This window comes from Phocoena sinus, chromosome 15 (genome assembly GCF_008692025.1).
Source record: "Phocoena sinus isolate mPhoSin1 chromosome 15, mPhoSin1.pri, whole genome shotgun sequence".
In the NCBI taxonomy this organism is placed as follows: Eukaryota; Metazoa; Chordata; class Mammalia; order Artiodactyla; family Phocoenidae; genus Phocoena; species Phocoena sinus.
The window spans coordinates 10,244,509-10,265,804 of NC_045777.1; the positions used below are offsets into that span (position 1 = coordinate 10,244,509).

General features: G+C 50.2%; 1 protein-coding gene across 4 annotated transcripts in view; it reads left to right on the top strand.

Moving 5' to 3' along the window:
• The first annotated feature begins 1,022 nt into the window (after positions 1 to 1,022).
• NFATC2 (nuclear factor of activated T cells 2) overlaps positions 1,023 to 21,296 on the top strand; it is a 144,727-nt gene continuing 124,453 nt past the window's right edge. For 2 of the 4 annotated variants that reach the window (XM_032605808.1, XM_032605807.1), the window contains exons 1-2: positions 1,023 to 1,408; positions 18,379 to 19,390. In XM_032605808.1, coding sequence (XP_032461699.1) covers positions 1,279 to 1,408; positions 18,379 to 19,390 — 1,142 coding nt within the window. In that variant the 5' untranslated portion in view covers positions 1,023 to 1,278. The remainder of the gene's footprint in view (positions 1,409 to 18,378; positions 19,391 to 21,296) is intronic. The other 2 variants (XM_032605810.1, XM_032605809.1) reach the window with 1 other exon arrangement.

Sequence of the window (21,296 nt, forward strand, 5' to 3'; positions counted from 1 at the left end):
AAATACACAACCCTGAGCCTTTACTCCAGACTTAGGGTTTCAGAAGCTCCAGTGAGGGGCCTGGGAATCTGTGTTTTTAACAAGCGTCCAGCCGTACTTGTCACCTGCCAACCTCTCCACCTGCACTGCCCTCCTTCCTGGTCTCCCACACAAGAACACCTTCTGGCTCTCACTTTCTTTTGGTTCCCACCGCCGGAACACTCTTCCCCCAGATCCTCCCATCAGTCTGGTTCAACCAAATGCTACCTTCCCAGAGAGGCCCTACCTGACCACCGAAGTGACCAAAGCCTCGTGAACCCCCAGCCTTTACCTTATATCTCTGGTGAGTTCTCTCCTGACACCTTACGGGGATGATCTTTGCTCCCCTGTTTATCTCCTGCATGACTCTTCCCCCACCAGAAACTGAGCCCCAGCAGTGTCTGGTTCATGCTGGATCCCCGGCACCTGGCCAAGAGGTATAGATGTAAAGGTGGGACTTGCGCTCTGAGAGTATCTCTGATTCTTTCCCAGGTCCTGGGAATTGAGTTCAGGGGCACTCAGGTGACTGATGTACGTGAAAACCATGCCACAGCTGTGGGTAGAGAGGCACCTGGAGACACGAGTCTGCAAGAGAAGGGCGTGGGTGCACTCCCTCCCCCATCCCCCCATCCCCCCATCTCCCGCCCCCTTAGATTAGAAAAGAGGAAAAAGGTTGGGATCAGCCGGTCATAGAGGGCAAACGACAAGAGGCTTTCTCATCCGGAGGATCCGGCAGGGGCGCAGAGCTCACCGCGGGGAGGATAGGAGCAGCGGCCTCACCAGAGCGCCTGGCGATGGCCCCGGCGGGTTGCTGCGCGCGGTGCCCGGGTAGTGCGGCCAGGGCAGTGCGGCCAGGGCCAGGGGGCGGCCTCCTTCCTCCTGGGCCCGCCCGCCACTCCTCCCCTCCCTTCCCCCCTCCCTCCCCGGGTCCCTGGGTGGCGGCCCCGCCCCCGCCGACCCGGCCGCGCTGTCCCCGCCTCCCCTCTCCCCTCCCCGGGCTGCAACAGGTGCCTCCCGGAGCAGGAAGCCCGCGCCGCCGCCGCCGCCGCTGCTAAGCTCCCGCGGGAGCGTCCAGGACCCGCTGCGCCAGGCGCGCCGTCCCTGGACCCGGCGTGCGTTCCCACGAGGGCAGTGACCCCGCCGCTCCACCCGCCTCTCCGCCCCGCTTCCTGCCTCCTTCGCCACCCCAGACGAGGGCCCAGGAGACAGCCGAGCCTGCCCTCGCCCCCGGCCCGCCGCCCTCCCGCCGCTCTGCGCGCCATGGACGCCCAGGAGCCGCAGCCCGACCCCGACGGCGGGGGCGCCCCGGGCCAGGAGCCTGGAGGCAGCCCCCAAGACGAGTTCGACTTCTCCATCCTCTTCGATTATGACTATTTGAATCCTATCGAAGGTCGGTGGAGGCTCGCCCCGGCTTGGCCTCCGAGCCCGGGCTGGGGCTTGGGCCTGGACAGTGGACACAGGGCCCCGTTTTGCCCCACGTGTCACACTTACTGGGGGGCCTGGAGCGGGGGGGTGCCTCTCCCCCCGGCTGAGAGGGAGGGCGCGAGGCGTCAGGGACTGCAGCCGCCTTTAGGGGGCGCTAGGCTCACTCTGCCGGGTAGGGCGTTGGTTTCCAGTTACTTCTCCCTGATTGTCACTGGTAGCAAAGCCAAGGGTGGCAGGGGTCTCAGCTGGCCTCTTGCCTGCAGCTGGTCGTCAGAGGGCAGAGGAAGCTACTGGTTTGCCTTTGGAGGGAGGAGATGAGGAAGCCAGAGAATGGAGTTCGTGGGAAGGGGCTGGTGCAAACAGAGGGCAGGTGAAGCGGATCCTCACACCTCCGGGCACCACCGCGTGCGAGCCCGTCGTTGGGGACTTTGTGTTGACACTAAGGAAGAAGTTGTCTGTATCTAATGCTGGAGGGTGGTTTGACTTAATCTTGGGCGGCTGGCCCATTTCCTCCCTCGGGTCTGCCGCTGTGTTTGCACATCACCCCGCATGGCTCAGTGTGAGCTTTATTAAGGGATCCCCCACCCCGCGGTCATCATGGCTGTGGGCGGTTGTGGATTCAGGAAGATGCAGGCTGTTCCTGCCTCAGCGACCTGTTGGTCGGTGCCTTCAAGTGCTCTCTGCGCTGGGGACCGGGGATTTCCCCAGGCTGGGCCGTCATTTCACGTGTTTAACAGGAGCCTTGGTCAGAAGGAGAAGGTGGTGCACCCAACCTCACTGTATTTTTCTGGTTAGCAGGTTGTCTTGGGAAAAAAAAAAACAACCCAACTAGGCTTCCTGATTTTGACAGCCTAGCCCAGCCAGTGCTTATTGAAGCCTCTGGGGCAGGCCTGGTGGTAACTTCCAGATGCACTTGGGCTTGGCTGCATTAGGGAAAGCAGGAAGGGGTTGTGCTGCCTGCTATGTGTAGGAGGCCTTTTCTGGACTCTCCGGGGCTTGCTGTTTCCCAGAGATGCTGGGTTAGGCAGAGAAGTTTTAACTTTCCTTCCACAGCGTCTTCAGGTGAAGCTCCTTAGGTGAGGGGCTTGCTTTGATTTCGGAGACGCCCTCACTCGGATACCAAGTGAAGATGGTAATTCGTAATTATTCTCTATTTTGGCTGGAGGTGGAAATAATTATCCAGCCGAAGAGACCAGTCTTCTTGAGTTGCAATCCGGAGGCCGTCCTTTGCTTTGAGAAGATACAGTTAAGAATCTGCAAATGATCCCTCTAGCATCAGTGGTCTTGCTGTTTGTTGAGATTAAACTCATGTTTTGCAGGGAACTAATACTTACACCCCTCCCAGATTCACAATCAACGAATTTTTTTTTTTTTCCTGCAGTGGGGAGAGATTTCCGGGGAAACAGTTTCCAAGCCAAATCCGATGGGAGGTGCTTTTCATAGATTTTCTTGGCAAGGGGTGCTTGGTGGCTGCCAGAGGGGTGTCTAAATGACCACAATGAAGGCCCCAGAATCTATTTCTTAAAAATAAACTTTATTTTTTGGACCAGTTTTAGATTTACAGAAAAGTTGTAAAGATAGTACGGCAAGTTCTCATATACCCAGCGCCGCACCAAGCCCCCATATGATGAGCATCTTACATTAGTTGATACATTTGTTATAATTAATGAGCCAATATTATGATACAGAATTATGGACCTAAGTCCGTACTTTATTCACATTCAGACTGTCGTTTTTTATTTTGTTTTTTTTTTCATGAGCTTGACAGTTTTGAGGAGTACTGATCAAGTACATTGTAGAATGTCGCTTCAGTGGGATCTTATGTTTTTCTTATGGTTAGACAGGGCTATGGGTTTTGGGGGAGGAAGACCACAGCGGTAAAGTGACCATTTCCATCACATCATATCGAGGGTACGTACTGTCAGCATGATTTATCACTACTGATGATGGCCTTGACCACCTGGCTGAGGTAGCCTTTGGCAGGTTCCTCCACTGTAAGGTTACTCCTTTCTGAACTGTGCTCTTTGGAAAGAGGTCACTGTGTGCAGCCCCGCTTAAAGAGTAAGGCGCTATGCTCTGAAATCTGTAAAATAATGACCCCTTGCTGGGAAGTCGGCAGCACAGAAACATCACGGCTCAGGAAGAGAAGGGATGTCGGGAGCCTTGAGAGGCTAAAGCGAGCTGTCCCAGATGTGGGTCTGGCTCACCCAGATGTTAATAGCAGTCCCCTCTCTCTTCTTCCACATGATGGGTCTCCCCAAGGGCCAACACTAGCCCTTACCTTGCTGTTGGGCTTTGTCCCAGGTGACAGTATGTTGGTGGTGCACATGGGGTGTTCTGCTTAACTCTGGGCGTGGGCTTGGTGAAAAACCAAAGAGGGGAGGGGACTGCTCATGGGCCAGATGTTGTCAGAAGTTGGTGTCGGCACTTAGGGAATTTGGGGGAAGTCGGGTGCACGTTTTATGGAGATTGAACATGTGGCAGGTGTTTGTTAGCTCGTGTAGTACCCCTCCGACCCTAGCAGGTAGGCACTGTTGTCACCCTCGTTTTACAGAGGAGGATGCAAAGGCACAGAGAGGTGAAGGAATTTTCCCGAGAAAGCAGGGCTGGTAAACGGCAGAGCTGAAATATGAACCTGGCTGTCCCGCTCCAGAGCCTGTTTTCTGTTCCTCGTTCCCTCTCTTGATGAGAGACACGTGTAAAGCAGTTTGTTAGGGGCCTGGTACCATGCAAGACTGGAATTTAAAACATTTACCAACAGAGTGATCTTGGAAAAGTCATCTAACCTCTCCAGACCTCTGTTTGCTCAGCTGTCACGTGACTGAAATGATAGTACTCACCTCATGGCGGTGTTTGCCTTGAATGGCTTAACCCACTTAAATCAGTTAACACAGAGTGTGATTTCTCATTAGCTTTTATTAAAGCCTTGATTTTGTTAATAGAGGTGCTCAGTAATGTGAGTCATTATTCATTTACTCATCCATCTTAACTATTGAGCACCTATGGTGTTAGATCCTGGGGATATAATAGGAAATGAGACTCAGTCCCTGCCCTCAATGAGTTAGAGCCTCTAATTGTCTTCTCTCGTCTAATTGCATTGACTGGTACCTCCAGTAGCATCTACATGGTACTGGAAAGTAGACATCTTTGCTTTGTTCCTGACCCCAGCAGGAGTACCTTCAGTGTTGGCTTTGGAATCGAGACATATGTATTTAATTACGTAAAGGAAGTATTCATCCATTTCTATTTTCATGAGAGTTTTGATTAAGAATGGGAGTTGAGTTATGCTGTAGACGTTTTAGCATCTATGGAAAAATATATGATTTTGTTCTTCTAAGATCGCTTATATTAATAGATTTCCTAATATTGAAATATTCCTGGTATCACCCCCACTTGCTCACTGTGTATTATTTTCTTGTGGTGATGGGGCCGGCATCTACTGGATAATATTTTGTTCAGGATTTCTTTTAGCGGTATGTATGAGTGATATTTGTCTGTAATGTCCATTTTGGTATGCTGTTAGGTTTAAATTTCTTTCCTTCTCTATGTTCAGGAACGGCATGTGTATTATTGGGACTATCCAGTTTCTACAGTTGCGATAGAATTCCTCTGTGACGCCATCTAGATCTGGTGCCTTTTCATGGGGGTGGTTCTGCGATAGCTTTCTTGATTGTGTCTATGGGAACTGGTCTGTTTACGTTTTCTATTTCGACTGGAGTCAATTTTGGTAAACTTTATCTTTCTAAGAAATTATTTATTTCCCTTATCTGGATTTTCAGATTTATTTGCCTAGAGGCATTCAAAGTAAACTCTTATTTTTTTCTACTGAGGGAGAGAGCTAAGTATGTAGTAATACTGATAGAAAGAATGGGGACGGGACTGTGGGAGTCCTGGCCAGTGCTACTGAGCCCACCTTGGAGGGGAGAGGTGTGCTGGCTGTGATCAGACAGATCAGAAGTTTAATTTCTTTGTGTGTCCTTGTGAAGTCAATGCATTCTTACTACTCCCAACTTGTAATACACTGGGAGAGACGGGCTGGTCCTGGGAATACCCGGTCACCTCCCAGAGGTGCCGGATCTCCTCCGGGCTCTGTTGGGACTGAGCGCTTGCTTCTAGTCTACCTCAGTGGGTCTGGTGTGTCCCTCCTCCGATTCCTGGTAAGCCGATGCACGTGGCATTAACTTTGACCTTTCAGAAAGGAAAATGGACTCCCGGTCATTGCTTGTAAAGTTTCCTCTGGTGATCCTTAAACTTTTCGGGTCACAGCCCTTTGAAAGACTGATAAAAGCCATAGATCCCGTACGCTGTAGAAGCACACTGCACACCCTCCTGCACTGCTCCCCCCTCCACAAATCCCCACCCCAACCAGCATCCCCTCTGCCCCCAGCGCACCTTTTATACCATTTCCAAGTAGCGTCACGGGCCCTGCTGGAGCCCTAATGTCCCCTGCACTTGACTCAGGGCCCCCTGCTCTCAACCCATTCACAGGGCACAATTTAAACCTCATTCTTTCAGCGCTCACTCACCGAATGCTGGTTTTGTGCCAGGCCCCATAGGGGTACAGAGACGAATGAGATATGGTCCTGCCCTTGCCTGGCCCCCAGGCCAATGTGGGACACAGCCTGGTAAACAAATTGGGACAAATGAGGTGCTGGGATATAGTATCTTGGGTTTTTTTTTTTTTGGTGCTTACTAAAAATAGAGCTCTACCCTAAGCAAGCAGTTCGCTAAACACATGTGACATTCAGAGACGTTGCCGTCTGTGTCGAGTTAAGGACAGGCCTTAATAAGCTTGCTTTGTACAAATAGTGTCTCCAGGTGCAGCTGGAAAGGTGAAATGAGGGCTGAACTGAGCCGCGGCCTCGTCAAGGGAGTCAAAAGGACTAGGGAGAAAGTTGCCTTAATCACTCTTCACTATTGCACACATGCCATCCCAGCTTCCAAATTAAAGGCCTTCTGTTCTTAAGGTGGCCTTAGCTTTTGATCGGGAGTAGAGGTTCTTAAAATCTTAAAGCTGTGTTATTTGAGTTTGTTCCCAAGGCTTTTTAGTCCTGTACGGTGGTGGGGTTGAATAAATGGGAAAAATGCAGCATTGGTGGCCAGTGGTCCTCAATCCTGGCTACACGCTAGACTGTTCCAGCCGTACCCAGGACCGGTGAAGTCAGACTCCTTGGGGGTCAGTTAACTTTTGCTGAGAGTCGTTGAGCGGTACATGGCAGGGCAGGCCTCGAACCCGGGCAGTTAGGATCCCAGGTCTCTGCCCTCAGCACTACAGCTCAGCCAGTATCTCACTGACTCCAGCGTTCCTGGGTCCCTTGTACGCCAGCATGGGGTGCATTCACCTCGTATGTTTTGGTATTTACGTACTTATCAATTTTATGCTCACTGCTGTCCTAATGGGATTATACTCCTAAAACATGCAACAAAAATGCAAGTGGGAAAGGACAGCGTATAAACGGGAGTTCTGCTGTTCCTGTATTTCTTTCTACATCCCAGTAGATTGTCGTGCACGCCTCTTGGGGTACATGTTCCCCCCAACTCCAGGGGCCATTGGCTCAGCAAGTCAGAGTGCCAGATCTGAAATCAGGGAATCCTGGCTTGAAATTCTGACTTAGCTGTCTCCTACCTGCGTGACCTTGGCCAAGCAAAAGTACCTGGCATTAGCAAGCATGCAATAAATCGTTGCCCAATAAATGGATGAAAAGTTGCATAATTCCTTATTAGTGGTATGCCTCAGGGCAGGTGGTTTTGATCCCCTGCGCTTGTGTTTTCCCATCTGTGAAATGGGGGTGGAGATGGCAGGTGCCCACGGGGCGGTGCGATTAAGTGCAGGCAGCAGGGCTGTGTGAGTGTCGGGTGGCAGTGGTGGTGGGCTCCGAGATGTCTTCTGGCTCGCCTGACTTCTTGAGAGCATTGGTTCCTTGGAGGAGAGAGTCTTTGCCTTGGCCTTTGATGAATCCCGAGTCTTAAGAGAAGATGCTCTTTGGAGAGGAGCCACTGGCTGTTGGGCCTCAGTTGGCATCACAGCAAGTTATCTAACTTACGTACGATCAGTTCTGACTCATTGGGCCCCTGCCTCAGCCCCAGAGCTTGGCCGGCTGCAAAAGCTTTCTCAGTTGACCTGACTCGCAGGCTGCAAGGTTCCCTCTGGCTGCCTCTGTGAGAGGCAGGGCCTCCCCAGGTGTCCTGCCCTGATCCCCCAGGACCCCCTGAGCCAGGGCCAGGAAGAGGCAGCCTTGGAAAGTGCAGCGTGATGGATGCCTTGTGGCTTCCCCCCACGAAGGGACTTCCTCTTTCCTCTCTGCCCAGCACAGGAAATAGCCACAGGGCTCCACAGAGCTCCAGCCAAACTCGGCTTCCCTGGGCTGGTGCGAGGTTTGGTTTTTGCCCATTGTTCCCAAACTGAGCTCAGGGAACAAGGCAAGACTCGGCCCTGAGGCTCTTCCTGGGATGCGTCAGGGGCTGTGAGCTTTCCTACCTGGAGCAGAGCCCCACATAGTTTCCCCCAAAGCAAGAGGAACTGGCTTTGACTTTTTCCTGAACTTTTATTACGAACTTTTCCGAATATATGGAAAAGTAGAGACAGTGGTATAGTTAACTCCCATGTTCCCACGTGCCCAGCTTCAACAATGATCAACATAAGGCCAATCTTATGTCATCTCTGCCTTGGTGTATTCTCCGCATCTCCACCCCTGCTTCCTTTAAATCACATTCCAGGTGGCATAATATTTTATTAATAAATAGTATGTAGCTCAAAAGTAAGGGCTCTTGAAAAAAAATCAAATACCATTGTCAAACCTGAAAAGGAATAATACTTAATTTCAAATGTCCAGTGTTTAAATTTCCTGCTTGTCTCACGAGGATCTTTTTATGGTTAATTTGTTTGAACCAAGATCCTCACATTGTAATTGGTTGACATGGCCATTTATGGCTCTTTTATTTTATAAAAATCCCCATCAGTCTGTTTTCTTGCCGTTTATTTGTTGAAGAAGCAGGGTCATTTTTCCTGTGCTGGTCTCCACGTGATGGATTTTGCCAGTGGCATCCCTGTGGTGTTTTTTTTAACGTGTTCCTTTGTCCCTTGCATCTGCTACGGACTGGCATTTAGATCTAAAGTCCTGTGCCTTGGACTCTTTGTGCTTTTTTTCCTCTGCAAGAGAAATATATCAGAGGTAGATGGGAAGCTACAGGAAGAGCAGAGGGATTGCTTTTCCCGAGTTGGCATTTGGGGACCCTCCATGCGTCCTAGTCTGAGGTTTTGGGAAAGAGCATCTTCTCACCTGGACCTGTTTTAGTTAATACGACATATTTCTAAAAGCCAGTCCTTCTGTGTGAATTTTAATTGAACCACGCCTGAGTGAGCTGTCTGAAGTAAGAAAGTTGCCTGCAAAGCTCAGGGTTTATAAAGGTCCTTATCAAAACAAACCTGCTTGGGTGTGCTGAAAAAGGGTGCCCGTTAGACGTGGAGGTGGGGAACGCTTTAAGTCTGCAGTGCCTGCGAAAGTCATTGTAAAGACTTCAGAAAGGGGCTGTTTTTTACCTGTGTGATCCTAAGAAGGTGGGATGAGGGTCTGAAATCCGCAACAGGTGACATCACCTCCGTTGCCAAGGAGAAAGGAGGAATGTCATTAATGACCGGGCTTGGCAGGGGCCACGGATGAAGTGTGCCCGCCCTCGGGGAATACGGCACCAAAGTGAAAGCTCCTCGGGACGAGTGTAAATAAAGCACCCATCTGTCAATCAGGTATTAATTTTAAGTCTCTGCCCCTGGCCAAGGGTTATGGGGCCCCACTTTCTTCGAGTGGAAGTTTCCACTTGAATTTCAAGTTGCCTGAAAGAAAGGTGGAAATCAGCTTCGCAGGCCGTGACAGGGGTTGTAGGACTCCATAAAGGGTACAGCTCTTTGAGGGCCTGGCGTAAAGGCAAGGGGGCTTTTGCTGAGTGAGTTAGAGGAAGGAAAGCAAGGAAGGTGGCCGTGCCCATGTCGCCTTGTGCAGGGCTTTGACGGAGAGGCGGGGTAGCCACGCAAGCCCTGTTTCTGAGGAAGGATTATCTGAGGTCTACTTCCGGCTAATTCTTCTGCCCAGATCTTTCCTTTTCCTTTTGGCGAGGAAGTCGCTCTCTGTTGAGCACCACGTGACAAATGCGGAGAGACTGTCTTTTCTTAGAGACAGATCTCCCTGAAGCACAAGTTCAATCTCAAATGGCCGCGGTCTTGAAGAACGGAGGCAGTATGGCAAGGTGACCAGACAGGTGAAGTCTGATGTCATCATTTGATGGACTGTTACACAGAGACGCAAAAGAGACGGCAGATGCATACGACATGGTTAAATCTCAGACATGAGGTTGAGGAAAACTGTGACATGTACATCTTGGACGGTTTTATTTATACAATGGTCAAAGCAGGCAAACCCAGGCTATAATGAGAGAAGGCAGGCGAGCGGGTCCCCCTGAATGAGGGTTATTGGCTGGGGAGGGCCACCAGAGAATCCTCTGGCAGGATGGAAACATTCTATATCTTGATTGGTGGCTACACGGTGCGTACATTTGTAGAAAGGCACGAGGTGTACTTCTAATATCTGTGCATTTGACTGCATTTAAATGATGTCTCAGTTTGAACCCCAGCTCTGCCCCTGATTGTTTTTGTGACTTTGAGTGAATCCTCGCGCCCCTGAGTCTCAGGGCCCCCCTCTGTAACACAGAGGAGTTGATGGTTCCGGCTTCCCAGGGTGCTTGTAAACCCCAGAGAGAGAGGTAATAACACGGGAAAGCTTGAGGCGCAGTGAACGACTAAAAATAGGAAGGTCTTTGAACTTCTTAAAAGCGCGAGGGCCCCATGGAATGACTTGCAACCGGTTCTTTCTATCCCAATTTGAGGACAGAGGTGAGGTCCCATGTCTGCCAGATGCCTGGGCCCTGCTGCCCCCATCCAAAAGCTGACCTTGAGGCACATGGGTTGCAGATTCCATACATTTCTCTGGTTCTCTCCAAAAGGAATACGTGTCAGCCTGCGGGTGCGTGTGTTTTTGCAAACAGCCATGCCAGTAGCCAGTCTGTAAGGCTCGGTGCTTGCAAATTGACCCGGGTCCTGGATCCTGTGTCCCAGGCGCCTGGCCTCATGGCAGGCTGCCTGGGAGGCAGGACCGAGCCCTCCTTTCTGCCCTGTCTGGTGAAGGCAGACAGCTGCCTTAGCTGGGGCAAGGTCAGCAAAGAGCATAGCGTTCAAGGTGGCTTTTTCTAGTGGTTCCACACTGACGAGACAGGATGGTAAACTGCCTTTCTTCCCTTTCTGGCATTTCTGGACCTGACTTATCTGGATGGAATTTCTCACCTCTCATGCCCTGCTTCTGTACACGTCATCTCTGAATGATGGGTGTGACAACCTGATTCTCCGTCATTATTAATACACACCATTCATTGATTGGGAATCCAATTACTGTTCGGCATTTGTGCATGGTGGGGGCAGTAGGGGCATGGGGGGCCCTTTGGAAAGTTTGCTAAGTGCTGAATTTATTACTTGAAGCACAATCTAATTTTTCAAAGAAGGTCTTTCCTGTAGGTGGTGCAAGCTGCCGGATGAAAAATCCATCCACCTTTTGCTCCTCTTGGCATTTCCTGCAGCCCCCAACACAAAGGAGGTTATGAGAGTAGTGGGATGGAGGGAGGCAGGATTCCTTCCCTCCATCTACCCCCCTGTCCTCTGGCTGCACATGTACAGTGCCAGGTTGTGGCATCCTAATGCTGCCATGGCAACAGACTGTGATGTCTCAAACCCAGGGCCTGGAACTCATACCACCTTGGGGTGTCAGCTCATCGAGCGGTGGGTCTATCACCTCAGACAGGGATGGACCGCAGCTCTGGGGCCCTGCTGCCAGCCTGAGGGGCGTCTGGCCTCCAGGCCATGCCCTGGCGTCTCTCTACCGAGTCGTTCAAGCCTGAGAGCACCGGTTCGTGCAGTCCTTTCCCCCTTCCCCCTTCCCCAAAGGACAGATGCCTCATGTAGGTTCCTTAGCTGGGTTTCTATTTTGGTCATTCTATTCTGCTTCCTGAAAATTCCACCCGCCTGTAGTTCTAGGCGGAGAAGATGTTCTCTTGCTGTTCCTTTTTTCAAAAGCGATCTGTTGGCTGGTGAGTTGGCGCTGGCGGCTGTCTCAGACTTGGCCGTGTGTCCTTAAGGGTGAGCAACAGGCCCGCCAGAGGCTCCAAGAGGGCAGGCACTGGCAGAGAGCTCCTTGTGGCCTGAGTGGGATTTTTAAATAATCGTTGACTCAATCCTGGGGCAAATGGAGGGATCGTGAATATTCCAGAAGAAAGGAATCCGTGTCTTTAGTTGTCGAGGGCAGCCTACCTCATGATGGGGCTCCAGAGCAGTTCCTATTCTGGGGACACCTCGTTTCTATGTGTTGGAATTAAGGTATCATCATCCAGGAAGTATCCCCTTTCATGTGTTATGCGGGTGGAGGAGCCGGGTGGGCTGCCTGAGACTGAATCTGGCTCTGCCGCTTAGAAGCTGTGTGACCTTGGGCAAATTAATCACCCTCTCTGAGCCTCACGTTCCCCATTTATAAAATGAGGAAACTCTATCACCTGCTTCGTAGGCCTTTTGTAAGACAAGCATTAGTATATGCTAAATGCATACATAGTGGTTCTTGGTATAAAGTATATGGTAGAGATGTGTTAGTGAGAATCATTTTTGTTACTGCAACTAGCTCACTGTGTCACTAACATTTTAGTAAGATTTAGTTGATACCCCAGGTACCCCAGAAGAGGGAGTACAAAGCATGGAGTGGAGGTGTTCAGGCATTCTTTACCTACTCCACGTATTTTCTGAAGGCTAGCAGTAAAAGAGAATTCCCCAGGTGCTGACCAATCCATTTTATTTTTATAAAAATTTCCCTTTTTCTTTTTTAATGCTTTGGAAGGCACTTGGGGGCCAGTGTGTGTCACACTTTCAAGTTGTAAAATAAGGCAATGAAAGCAGAGCAAGGGGAGAATTTTCACTTAGAAGATCGTTTGTTCCATAATGATAATACGAGTAGACTGGAAGGCCCCATTTACTGAGTGTTTATTTTGTGTGTTTTGGGCTTCATGTGGATAAGGTGGGTATTGTCACCAACCTCAGCAACTGTGTTATACACGAGGACTCAGAGGTCCCCCAGGTCACACAGCCGGATGGGGGGTGGGGGAAAGGGGTGAAGCCGTGGAGCTGGGGGCCCCTAGCACTGTGTATGGACCGAGACCCGGACCTCAGTGCAGACGCCTTGCTAGAGCAGGGCTGGACTGGCCTCCCCAGCAATCTTGTCTTGCGGTTTTGGGGAGTGGCCAGAGATCTCCCCAAATATTCATGGGGCCTAGATGTTGGGGTGAGCACCTGGGAACTTGATGGAAGGAAGGGCGATGATAATTCGACTTTCAGATGTCTGCTGCAGAAATGATTTACCTGCTGGGGCTGACGGGGAGCAGATGTCTCATTTCTGAATCAGTTCAGGTTTGACTCGTGAATGGATGCTCCCAACATTCTTTTGGGCCTTGGCTGCGAGCAGGGCCCGGAACTGTAGGGCCTAGAGCAGTGGTTCCCAGCTGCGGGTGATTCTGCCTCGCAGGAGAAATTCAGCAATGCTTGGAGATGCTTCCGGTCGTTACAACTGAGAGAGGGGAGGGGATGCTACCGGCATCTAGTGGGTAGAGGCCAGGGATGCTGCTAAACATCCTACAGCCTCACAGCGAAGAAGTCTGTAGCCCCCAGTGTCAGTAGTTCTGAGGCTGAGAACCCCTGGTGTCAGGTCTGCTGGGTTCAAGCTGTGAGACCTCGGGCAAGTTAATTCACCTCTTTGTGCCTCAGTTAACCCATCTGTAAAAGGGGAGTAAACAGTGCCCATCTCATAGGTTGTGAGAGTTAAATAATTTACTGCATGTAATGTGTTTACAGCAGAGCCTGGCAGATAAATTCTCAGCGCATGGTAGCTGCTGTTGCTGCTGTTGTTATTATGATTATCGGCCTTTATCCGCCTTCAAAAAGCTCACTGTCTAGTAGGGAGACAGGCAAGTGAATCTGTACTTGATAGACTTCACTACACGACTCTTCAGGTTCTGGCAACACTACAGAGTCCGTAGTGTCTGATCCAGCCTAGGGAGGGCTTTTAGGAAGAGGTGGCCCAAGTGAAATCTTGATGGACAAATAGTGGCTTGCTAGGAAAAGTGAGGACAGGAGGTATGGAAGGGTGTTCTGGGCATGGGGAACAGCATGTGCAAAAGCATGGAGGCACAGAGGACTGAGAGCAGCAACCTCTGAATCCCTCATCTCTGCCTCCACCTTCTGCCTCTTTCGGAATCCTGATGCCTCGAGTGTGGGCTGGGTACCTCGCACGGCAAGTGGGACGGTTTCACGGGCCGCCCCAATGAGTACATTGTATACGCGGGTCATCCCCTTGGCAGGGCGCCTTCTCTTGAGTCAGGAGTGAGGCCTCCGTCAGGTGCTACTGTGTCTTGAATGCCTTTCTTTCTGATACTTGCTGTTTCCTCCCCCAATTCCAACTTAAAAAAAGGCAGACTTTCTGGGGTCGTGGAAATGTCCTGCGTCATGACTGTGGTAGTGACGAGGGTGTAGAACATCTGGCAAAAACTCACTGAACTCTGCACTCAAAACCTGTACGTATAAATGATACCTTATTTAAATAAAGAGCATCAAGGAGGAAAAAAAGTGGGCCTCAGGCTCAGAGCCTTTGGCTAGCAACAGTGTCTCGCTTGAATTTAGTAACTTTTATTTTGATTGTAGTTTTACCCTACCTTCTATTTATGGAAGTGACACTGATTTTCCATTTGTGGTATGGGTGTAAAGTTTCCGTAAAAAAAAGAAGAAAGTAATAGGCGGATGAATTTAAATTGAAATATTAAGTGAATAATATTCACTGGTGGTACATGAATACAGCAAAGATCATGCAAGTGGTAAGAGGAGCAAGCTTTCTGGAAACCCTTCTGAGAGAATCTGGTGCTTCTGAGATGAGGCGAGCTCGGCCCAGTGCTGTGTGGGCACAGCGAGGGAGCTCTCTGCAAGGGTGGCGGTTGTTTACGGAGAAATAGTGGAGAATCCTAGCTACTTAAAGAAATATTTTAATCACGAGCCTTTTGTCTGTGAGAATTACTGTCAAATACCCAGGGGAATGAGAATTAAATGATTATAAACTACCTCCATATTACTTGCTTGTGGGTAAACTTTCAAAATCTTGGGGAGAGAAAAGAAAAACTCTGCTGCTTGGATTAATTAAAACCAATGTAAATGCTTTAAATGCTTTTGCTCAGCAAACTGGCCTTTGTCTTTTTCATTGCTGCCCCGGAGTGTGAGTGATGTGTATTTTTATGGCAAAAAGTTTCTGTGACTTTCACATCAGCCCCGAGGGGGTGTTTCTGATAAGATGTAATGCAGTTTTTCTGATAAGGCCGGAATTCTTGCTAAGAGGCTTTCTGTGTTTTGTTTTGCTGGTTCGCAGGGCAATGGATTATCAGAATGTTGTCGGACACGGATTTGACCTGGATCTCTTCCTAGATTAAAAATCTGTGCTCTGTTACCTGCCAGGAAGGCTGTGTGTGTGTGTGTGTGTGTGTGTGTGTGTGTGTGTGTGTGTGCACGCGTGCGCGTGCAGGCACAAGTACAAGTTTATATTGAACTGCAGCTTTACAAGAACCCTAGACCCTACAGACTCTAGTTAGAAAAATGAAAGGACGTCAGAGCCAGAAGCAGCCAAGGAGACCGATCTGGTTTAACGCTGTCCGGTTACAAATGAGGAGGTTGAGACCTAGAGTGGGTAGGGGACTTTTCCAAGGTCACACAACTAGTTAGTGGCAGAGCAGGACTTAGAACGCAATTTTCTGCTTCCTAAACCAGGTGTCATTGCTATATATCATGTTATGTCACCACCCCCCCTTTAAAATAAATAAAATAAAAACGTGCCTTTTGGAAATTATCTTTCTATTCTCAGTGTAGTACAGAAGTCAGAGTCTCCTTTCTGCCTCTGCCCCTAATTACTTAGCTCTTCTCCCTGGAGGAAATCACTGTTACCTGTAACTTCCAGGGAAAGCCTGTGTACCCATAAGCATTGTGTGTGTGTATGTGTGTGTGTGTACACACGCTCTGTTTCTATCCTATGCATACTGTGTGCATCTTTAACAGTATCTTGTGGTCATTCTATATCAATGTAAAAAGAACCTTTTCAACCCTTTTTGTACCTGTATTGTATCTCACTATGTGAATGACAGAATTTAACCCATCCCCAGCTGATGGACTGTAGGTTGCTTCCAGTCTTTGGGGATTATAAACAGGGCTTGATTCCAAGTATACATGCGTTTGGAATTTAGATACATATTACCGAATCACCCTCTCTTAAGGTTATGTCTTTCTACCGTTTGTTCTGGATGTTAGCATCTTTGAGGAGTAGTTTAAATATTTCATGCTTTATTCAGCAGACCGACAAATATTTTTGGAGGGCCTACTTTGTGGCAGGTCCTGTCCAGTCGTTAGGAATACAGTGGGGGTGGGGTGGGGTGGTGAGAGAGCCCTCATGGAATTGACTGATTGGTGGAGGTGGGACTGGGAGTTGGGGGAGAGGCAGATGATAAGTTAGCTACAGAATTACTGAATTAGAATTGTGAGAAGTGCAGTGGAGCAGAGCAGGGAAGTGTGAGTGGGGTCTGATCTCGTCAAGGTCAGAAGGACTTCTGAGAGCACACTTTAGCCAAGCTTCAGGGAAGGAGCGGTTTTAGTTACGAAGAGGGCTGGGTGGGGGAGGAGTTGTTGAGCAGAGGGAACAGCGAGTGCAAAGGTCCTGAGGCAGAAAGGAGCTTGGCATTTTCTGAGAATGACAGCCAGTTTGGCTGGAGTCCGGGGAGAGAGGGGAGGGGAGAGGGTAGAGAGAGGCAAGGCTAGAGGGGCAGGCAGAGGCTCAACCGGGCTGACCTAGTTGAGGTTGTTTATCTTGATCCTAGGAGCTGTGGGAAGCCATTTCTGGGCTCTCACCTGGGGTGGGGCACCACCTGAACCCTATGAGATCAGCTCAGCTAAACCAGATAGCACTTACTCCAGGATGGCCCAGAAAGGGCACAAGGAAGTGGAGGATCACCTGTGTGCATCAAACAGCTCTGCTGTTACAGTGCAAAAGCCAGCCACAGGCTATGTGTAAACAAATAGGAGCGGCTTTGTTCCAATAAAACTTTACTTACACACGCAATCTGTGGGCCAGCTTTGGTCCAGGGGCTGTAGTTTGCCTGCCTCTGATCTAGCAGCATGTGATTCTCTAAACAGATAATATCTGATGTGATGTGAGCTGCTAACAGGTGTCAGTGGAGAAAAGATGGCAAGGAAATGGGGTGGAGAATGACACAGGGGTGGGGATGGGCCTAAGGAGCTGCTAGCTGAGCAGGCATGTGAAGGAATTAAGGGAAGCAGCCAGGTGAAGAGCTTGGGGGGAGACTTCTAGGGAGAGGGAGCTCCACAGCAGGAGCTGCTTGAAGAATCGTGAGGATGTCAGCAGGGCTGGTGCTGAGAGCTTGGGGGAAAGTGGGGAGAGTGGGAGTAGTGAGACAGGCCAGGGCTAGGGGACGAGTGTGTTAAGGACTGTCCTGGGGACATCTAGGGAAGCCTTTAAAGTGGGTTTCACTTTACAGTGGACATTTCCATAGACGGCTGTGTGGAGGACAGACCATAGAGGGTGAGTGTAGAAATGGGGAGACCAGGGAGGAGGTGACGGCAACGGTCCAAGTGGAAGAGGGTGGCGGGAGGTGGTGACCCCTGAATTTAGTTTACATTTTAATAGAGCGGTCAGGCTTTGCTGATGGATTGGATGTAAGGTCACGAGAGAAGAGTCAAGGCTGACCCAAGTAACGACAGGGAGGGTGGAGGGGCCTCTGTGGAGCTGGGGAACTTGCAGGAGGGGCGGGGTGTGGGATGGTGGGAACAAATAGCTAGTTCCCTCTCTAATCTCACTCTCCAGCCACGGGTTCTTTCGAGGTGGCAGCAGAAGCCTGAGCTACGTGGCCACGATTAAGGAACAAAATTAGATCATTCTGTATCCACTGATTTTACTAGTTTGGGAGGCTCTATAGCCATGGCTCTGTCTTTTGGGGGCCAAGTAGCTTTTCTGGGGGATTTCTAATCCTGTTCATTCTGTATTTGGGTGAATCTCTTCCCCTCCCTGGACCTCAGTTTCCTCATCTGTAAAATGGCACAAGATGAGATATGGCTCAGGAGTTCTGGTTGTAAATTAAGTCACTTTTTTACATGTGGGCATAAACATTTGGGATTTGAACCCAGAGCTTCATGGTCTCCAGAGCTGCTGTGGCCTCCCCCTGCATCTTGTAGCTGTATCATACAGGTAGAAAGAGCAGATGGGCCTAGGTCAGTGTTTTTCAAACTGTGGGTCATGACCCACTGGTGGGACAGGAAATCTGTTTAATGAGTTATGACCAGAATTTAAACAAAATAACTCCAGACAGGAGGGTAGATAAGAGCGCATCATACGTAGCAGGGTAAGTATTGTTTTGGGAAGCTTTTGTTTCAGTTGCCAGTGAACGTGATGGTGTGAACTGAATTGTGAAATAAAATCACATTTCTTTTAAGGGTTTCACTGAAACAAAAGTTTGGAAGCCGTTAGCCCAGCCAGCCATCCAGGTCTCCGGCTGCTGCTGCACGGCTTGGACCAGCTGTGCTCGCGCACCTGCCCTAGAATCCTTCCGCTTTGATCTCTCCGTTCAAGGAATCTGGGATGAAGTGGCCTCACTTTCCTTCTGTGAGGGAAGGAGTTTCTAGCTCTGCGGTTTGGTGTGGCGGGGATTAAAAAAATAATAATAATAACAGGAGACAAAACCCAGTCTGTGATTGCTCTGCATCCGGAATTGTGTTTTAGAGGCTTAAAAAGACCCCTCCCTCCCCCCTTCTCTTTCCAGAAGAACCGAATGCACATAAGGTCGCCAGCCCACCCTCCGGACTCGCATACCCCGATGATGTCCTGGACTATGGCCTCAAGCCATACAGCCCCCTAGACAGTCTCTCTGGCGAGCCCCCGCACCGGTTGGGAGAGCCGGATAGGGTAGGGCCCCAGAACTTTCTGTGCCCTGCCAAGCCAGTGGGGGCCTCGGGCCTGAGCCCTCGGATCGAGATCACTCCATCCCACGAACTGATGCAGTCAGGGGGGCCCTTCCGCATGAGAGACACTGGCCTCGTGGTCGAGCAGCCGCCCCTGCCGGGGGTGGCCGCCAGCCCGAGGTTCACGCTGCCCGTGCCCGGCTTCGAGGGCTACCGCGAGCCGCTTTGCTTGAGCCCCGCTAGCAGCGGCTCCTCTGCCAGCTTCATTTCCGACACCTTCTCCCCTTACACCTCGCCCTGCGTCTCGCCCAATAACGGCGGGCCCGACGACCTGTGTCCCCAGTTTCAAAACATCCCTGCTCATTATTCCCCCAGAACCTCGCCAATAATGTCACCTCGAACCGGCCTCGCTGAGGACAGCTGCCTGGGCCGCCACTCGCCCGTGCCCCGTCCGGCCTCCCGCTCCTCGTCGCCTGGTACCAAGCGGAGGCATTCGTGCGCGGGGGCCTTGGTTGCCCCACTGCCCGGAGCCTCACCCCAGCGCTCGCGGAGCCCCTCGCCGCAGCCCCGGGACGACGGCGCCCCTGCCGGGTACCCCCCCGCGGCTGGCTCTGCCGTCCTCATGGATGCCCTGAACAGCCTCGCTGCCGACTCACCCTGTGGGATCCCCCCCAAGATGTGGAAGACCAGCCCCGACCCGTCGCCGGTGTCCAGCGCCCCGTCCAAGGCTGGCCCACCCCGCCACATCTACCCAGCCGTGGAGTTCCTGGGGCCCTGCGAGCAGGAGGAGAGGAGGAACTCAGCCCCCGAGTCCATCTTACTGGTGCCATCAACTTGGCCCAAGCAGCTGGTGCCCGCCATTCCCATCTGCAGGTGAGTCAGGCTTTGAAAACGATTTATTCCATGGTCCAGTTTTAAGAGGAGGTTTTCTGGTTATGAGCATGGGATTCAGAGTTGGCTAGACTGGTCTTAAATCCCGGCTTTCCATTTACTGGCTGCCAGACCTTGAAAAGGAAGTTAAGTTCTCTGGGAAAACAAAACAAAACAAAACTCTGAGCTGCAGTTGTCCCATCTGTAAAATGGGTGGAAGTGTCCCTGACTTACTGGGTGGTTGTTAGGAGGATGCAGTCATAGGATGCACGTGATTGCTCATATGACACTGAGCTCATTCATGCATTCGCTTATTTAACAAGTACTTATCAAACACCTACTATGTGCCAGGCACTGTTACAGGTGTTGGGGAGACAGTGTGAACAAAATGGGAAAAAAAATTCTGCCTTCGTGGAGCTGACATTCTAGTAAGCTCAAAGCAAGCCTGAACATGTGGAATTTGCTATCTTATTGTAAGAGGAATTGATGTTTGTTGGCATCTGCTATGTGCCTCAGTATTGCAATCAGTGATATGGAGGTCTTCAAAAAATGTGGGAGCCATAATCCTCAAGGAGCTTAAAATCTTGGCAAGCTGAAGAGATGCATGAATAGCAGCATGTAGGCTTGGGGTCTCCAGGGATGGATCTGAGTCCTGGCTCTGCCACTCACTGGCTGTGTGATCATGGGCATGTCTGCTGCTGCCATCCTGCTGTACCCATAACAGACATCACTAATCATGCAGGGCCCTCTTTCTCATTGAGCACCTTTTTGATGCCGTGCCCAGGGCAGACATTGCTAATCAATCAGGACCTTCATTCTCACTGAGCACCTTTCTGGGCCTTGGTTCATTTCCTGTGAGATGAGGATGATAATAGTACCTACCGCATGTTTTGTTTGTTGGTTTGTTTTTTTAAGGATTAGGTGAGATAATATACATCAGACTCTTAGCATAGAACCTACATAGGTAAGAGCTCATGAGAGAGACAGCTGTTATTGTTATTGGGGAATCTTAACCTTATAGAGGAAGCACGTTGTTGCTTCCTCACTGATGCGCCGTGTGCTAGGAGATTGAGTCCCCAATAGCTGTTAGAGTGATGATAGCGGCAATAATAATCACCAACATTTCAGGATGCTAGCTGTGTGCCAGGCACACTTCTAAGTACTCTCTCTGGGTTATTTCATGTTATTCTCACATAAACCTGGTCTGGTTATATATTTATCTTCATTTTGATAATAAGGAAAATGAGGTATACAGATTAGGAGCAGAGATTATTTTATCTGTTTTATTAGGTGAAGAATCTAAGCTTTATGCTATTCCCGTTATCCCAATGGTTTTCAAAGTGTTATTTGCTTGTAGCAAACGGAAGCCTCTTCTTTTCAAATAAAACGTTGAATGCCAAAATAGGTAATGTAGAGCCGTTTTGATTGATGTGGGGTTGAGAGTAGCCTAGGGTCCTGTCCACTGGGCCTGGCTTCCCCACGCCCACCTGCCCCCAACCCCGACCGAAATGGACTGAATGGAGCTTCTGGTCTGATGTTTCCTCCAAAGCAGGTTCTGAGAACACTAGTGCCATCATAGGTCAGTCAGTCCCTTAAGGAAAGGAGTTTCTGGGTTTAATTGAGTTTAATAGATACCTTTGTGTAGGGGCCGCTCCCCGCTGTGGACAGAATGTGCGGTGATTTCAAAGGCCATCTGATCACGGAGTTCTGAGACTAAAGTTTCCTGGAGGCACCTTAGGAATGCTGATCGAGATCAACGCCCGGTGCAGGTTGAGTAACTGGGGCTCAGAGAGGTGAAGTGATATGCCCATCGGCACCCAGCTAGTTCATGACCAAGCTGGAAATCAGAATTCGAGATTCCTGACTCCTTGTTATTTCTGGTCAACTCCTTGATCAGTCTCCAAAACAT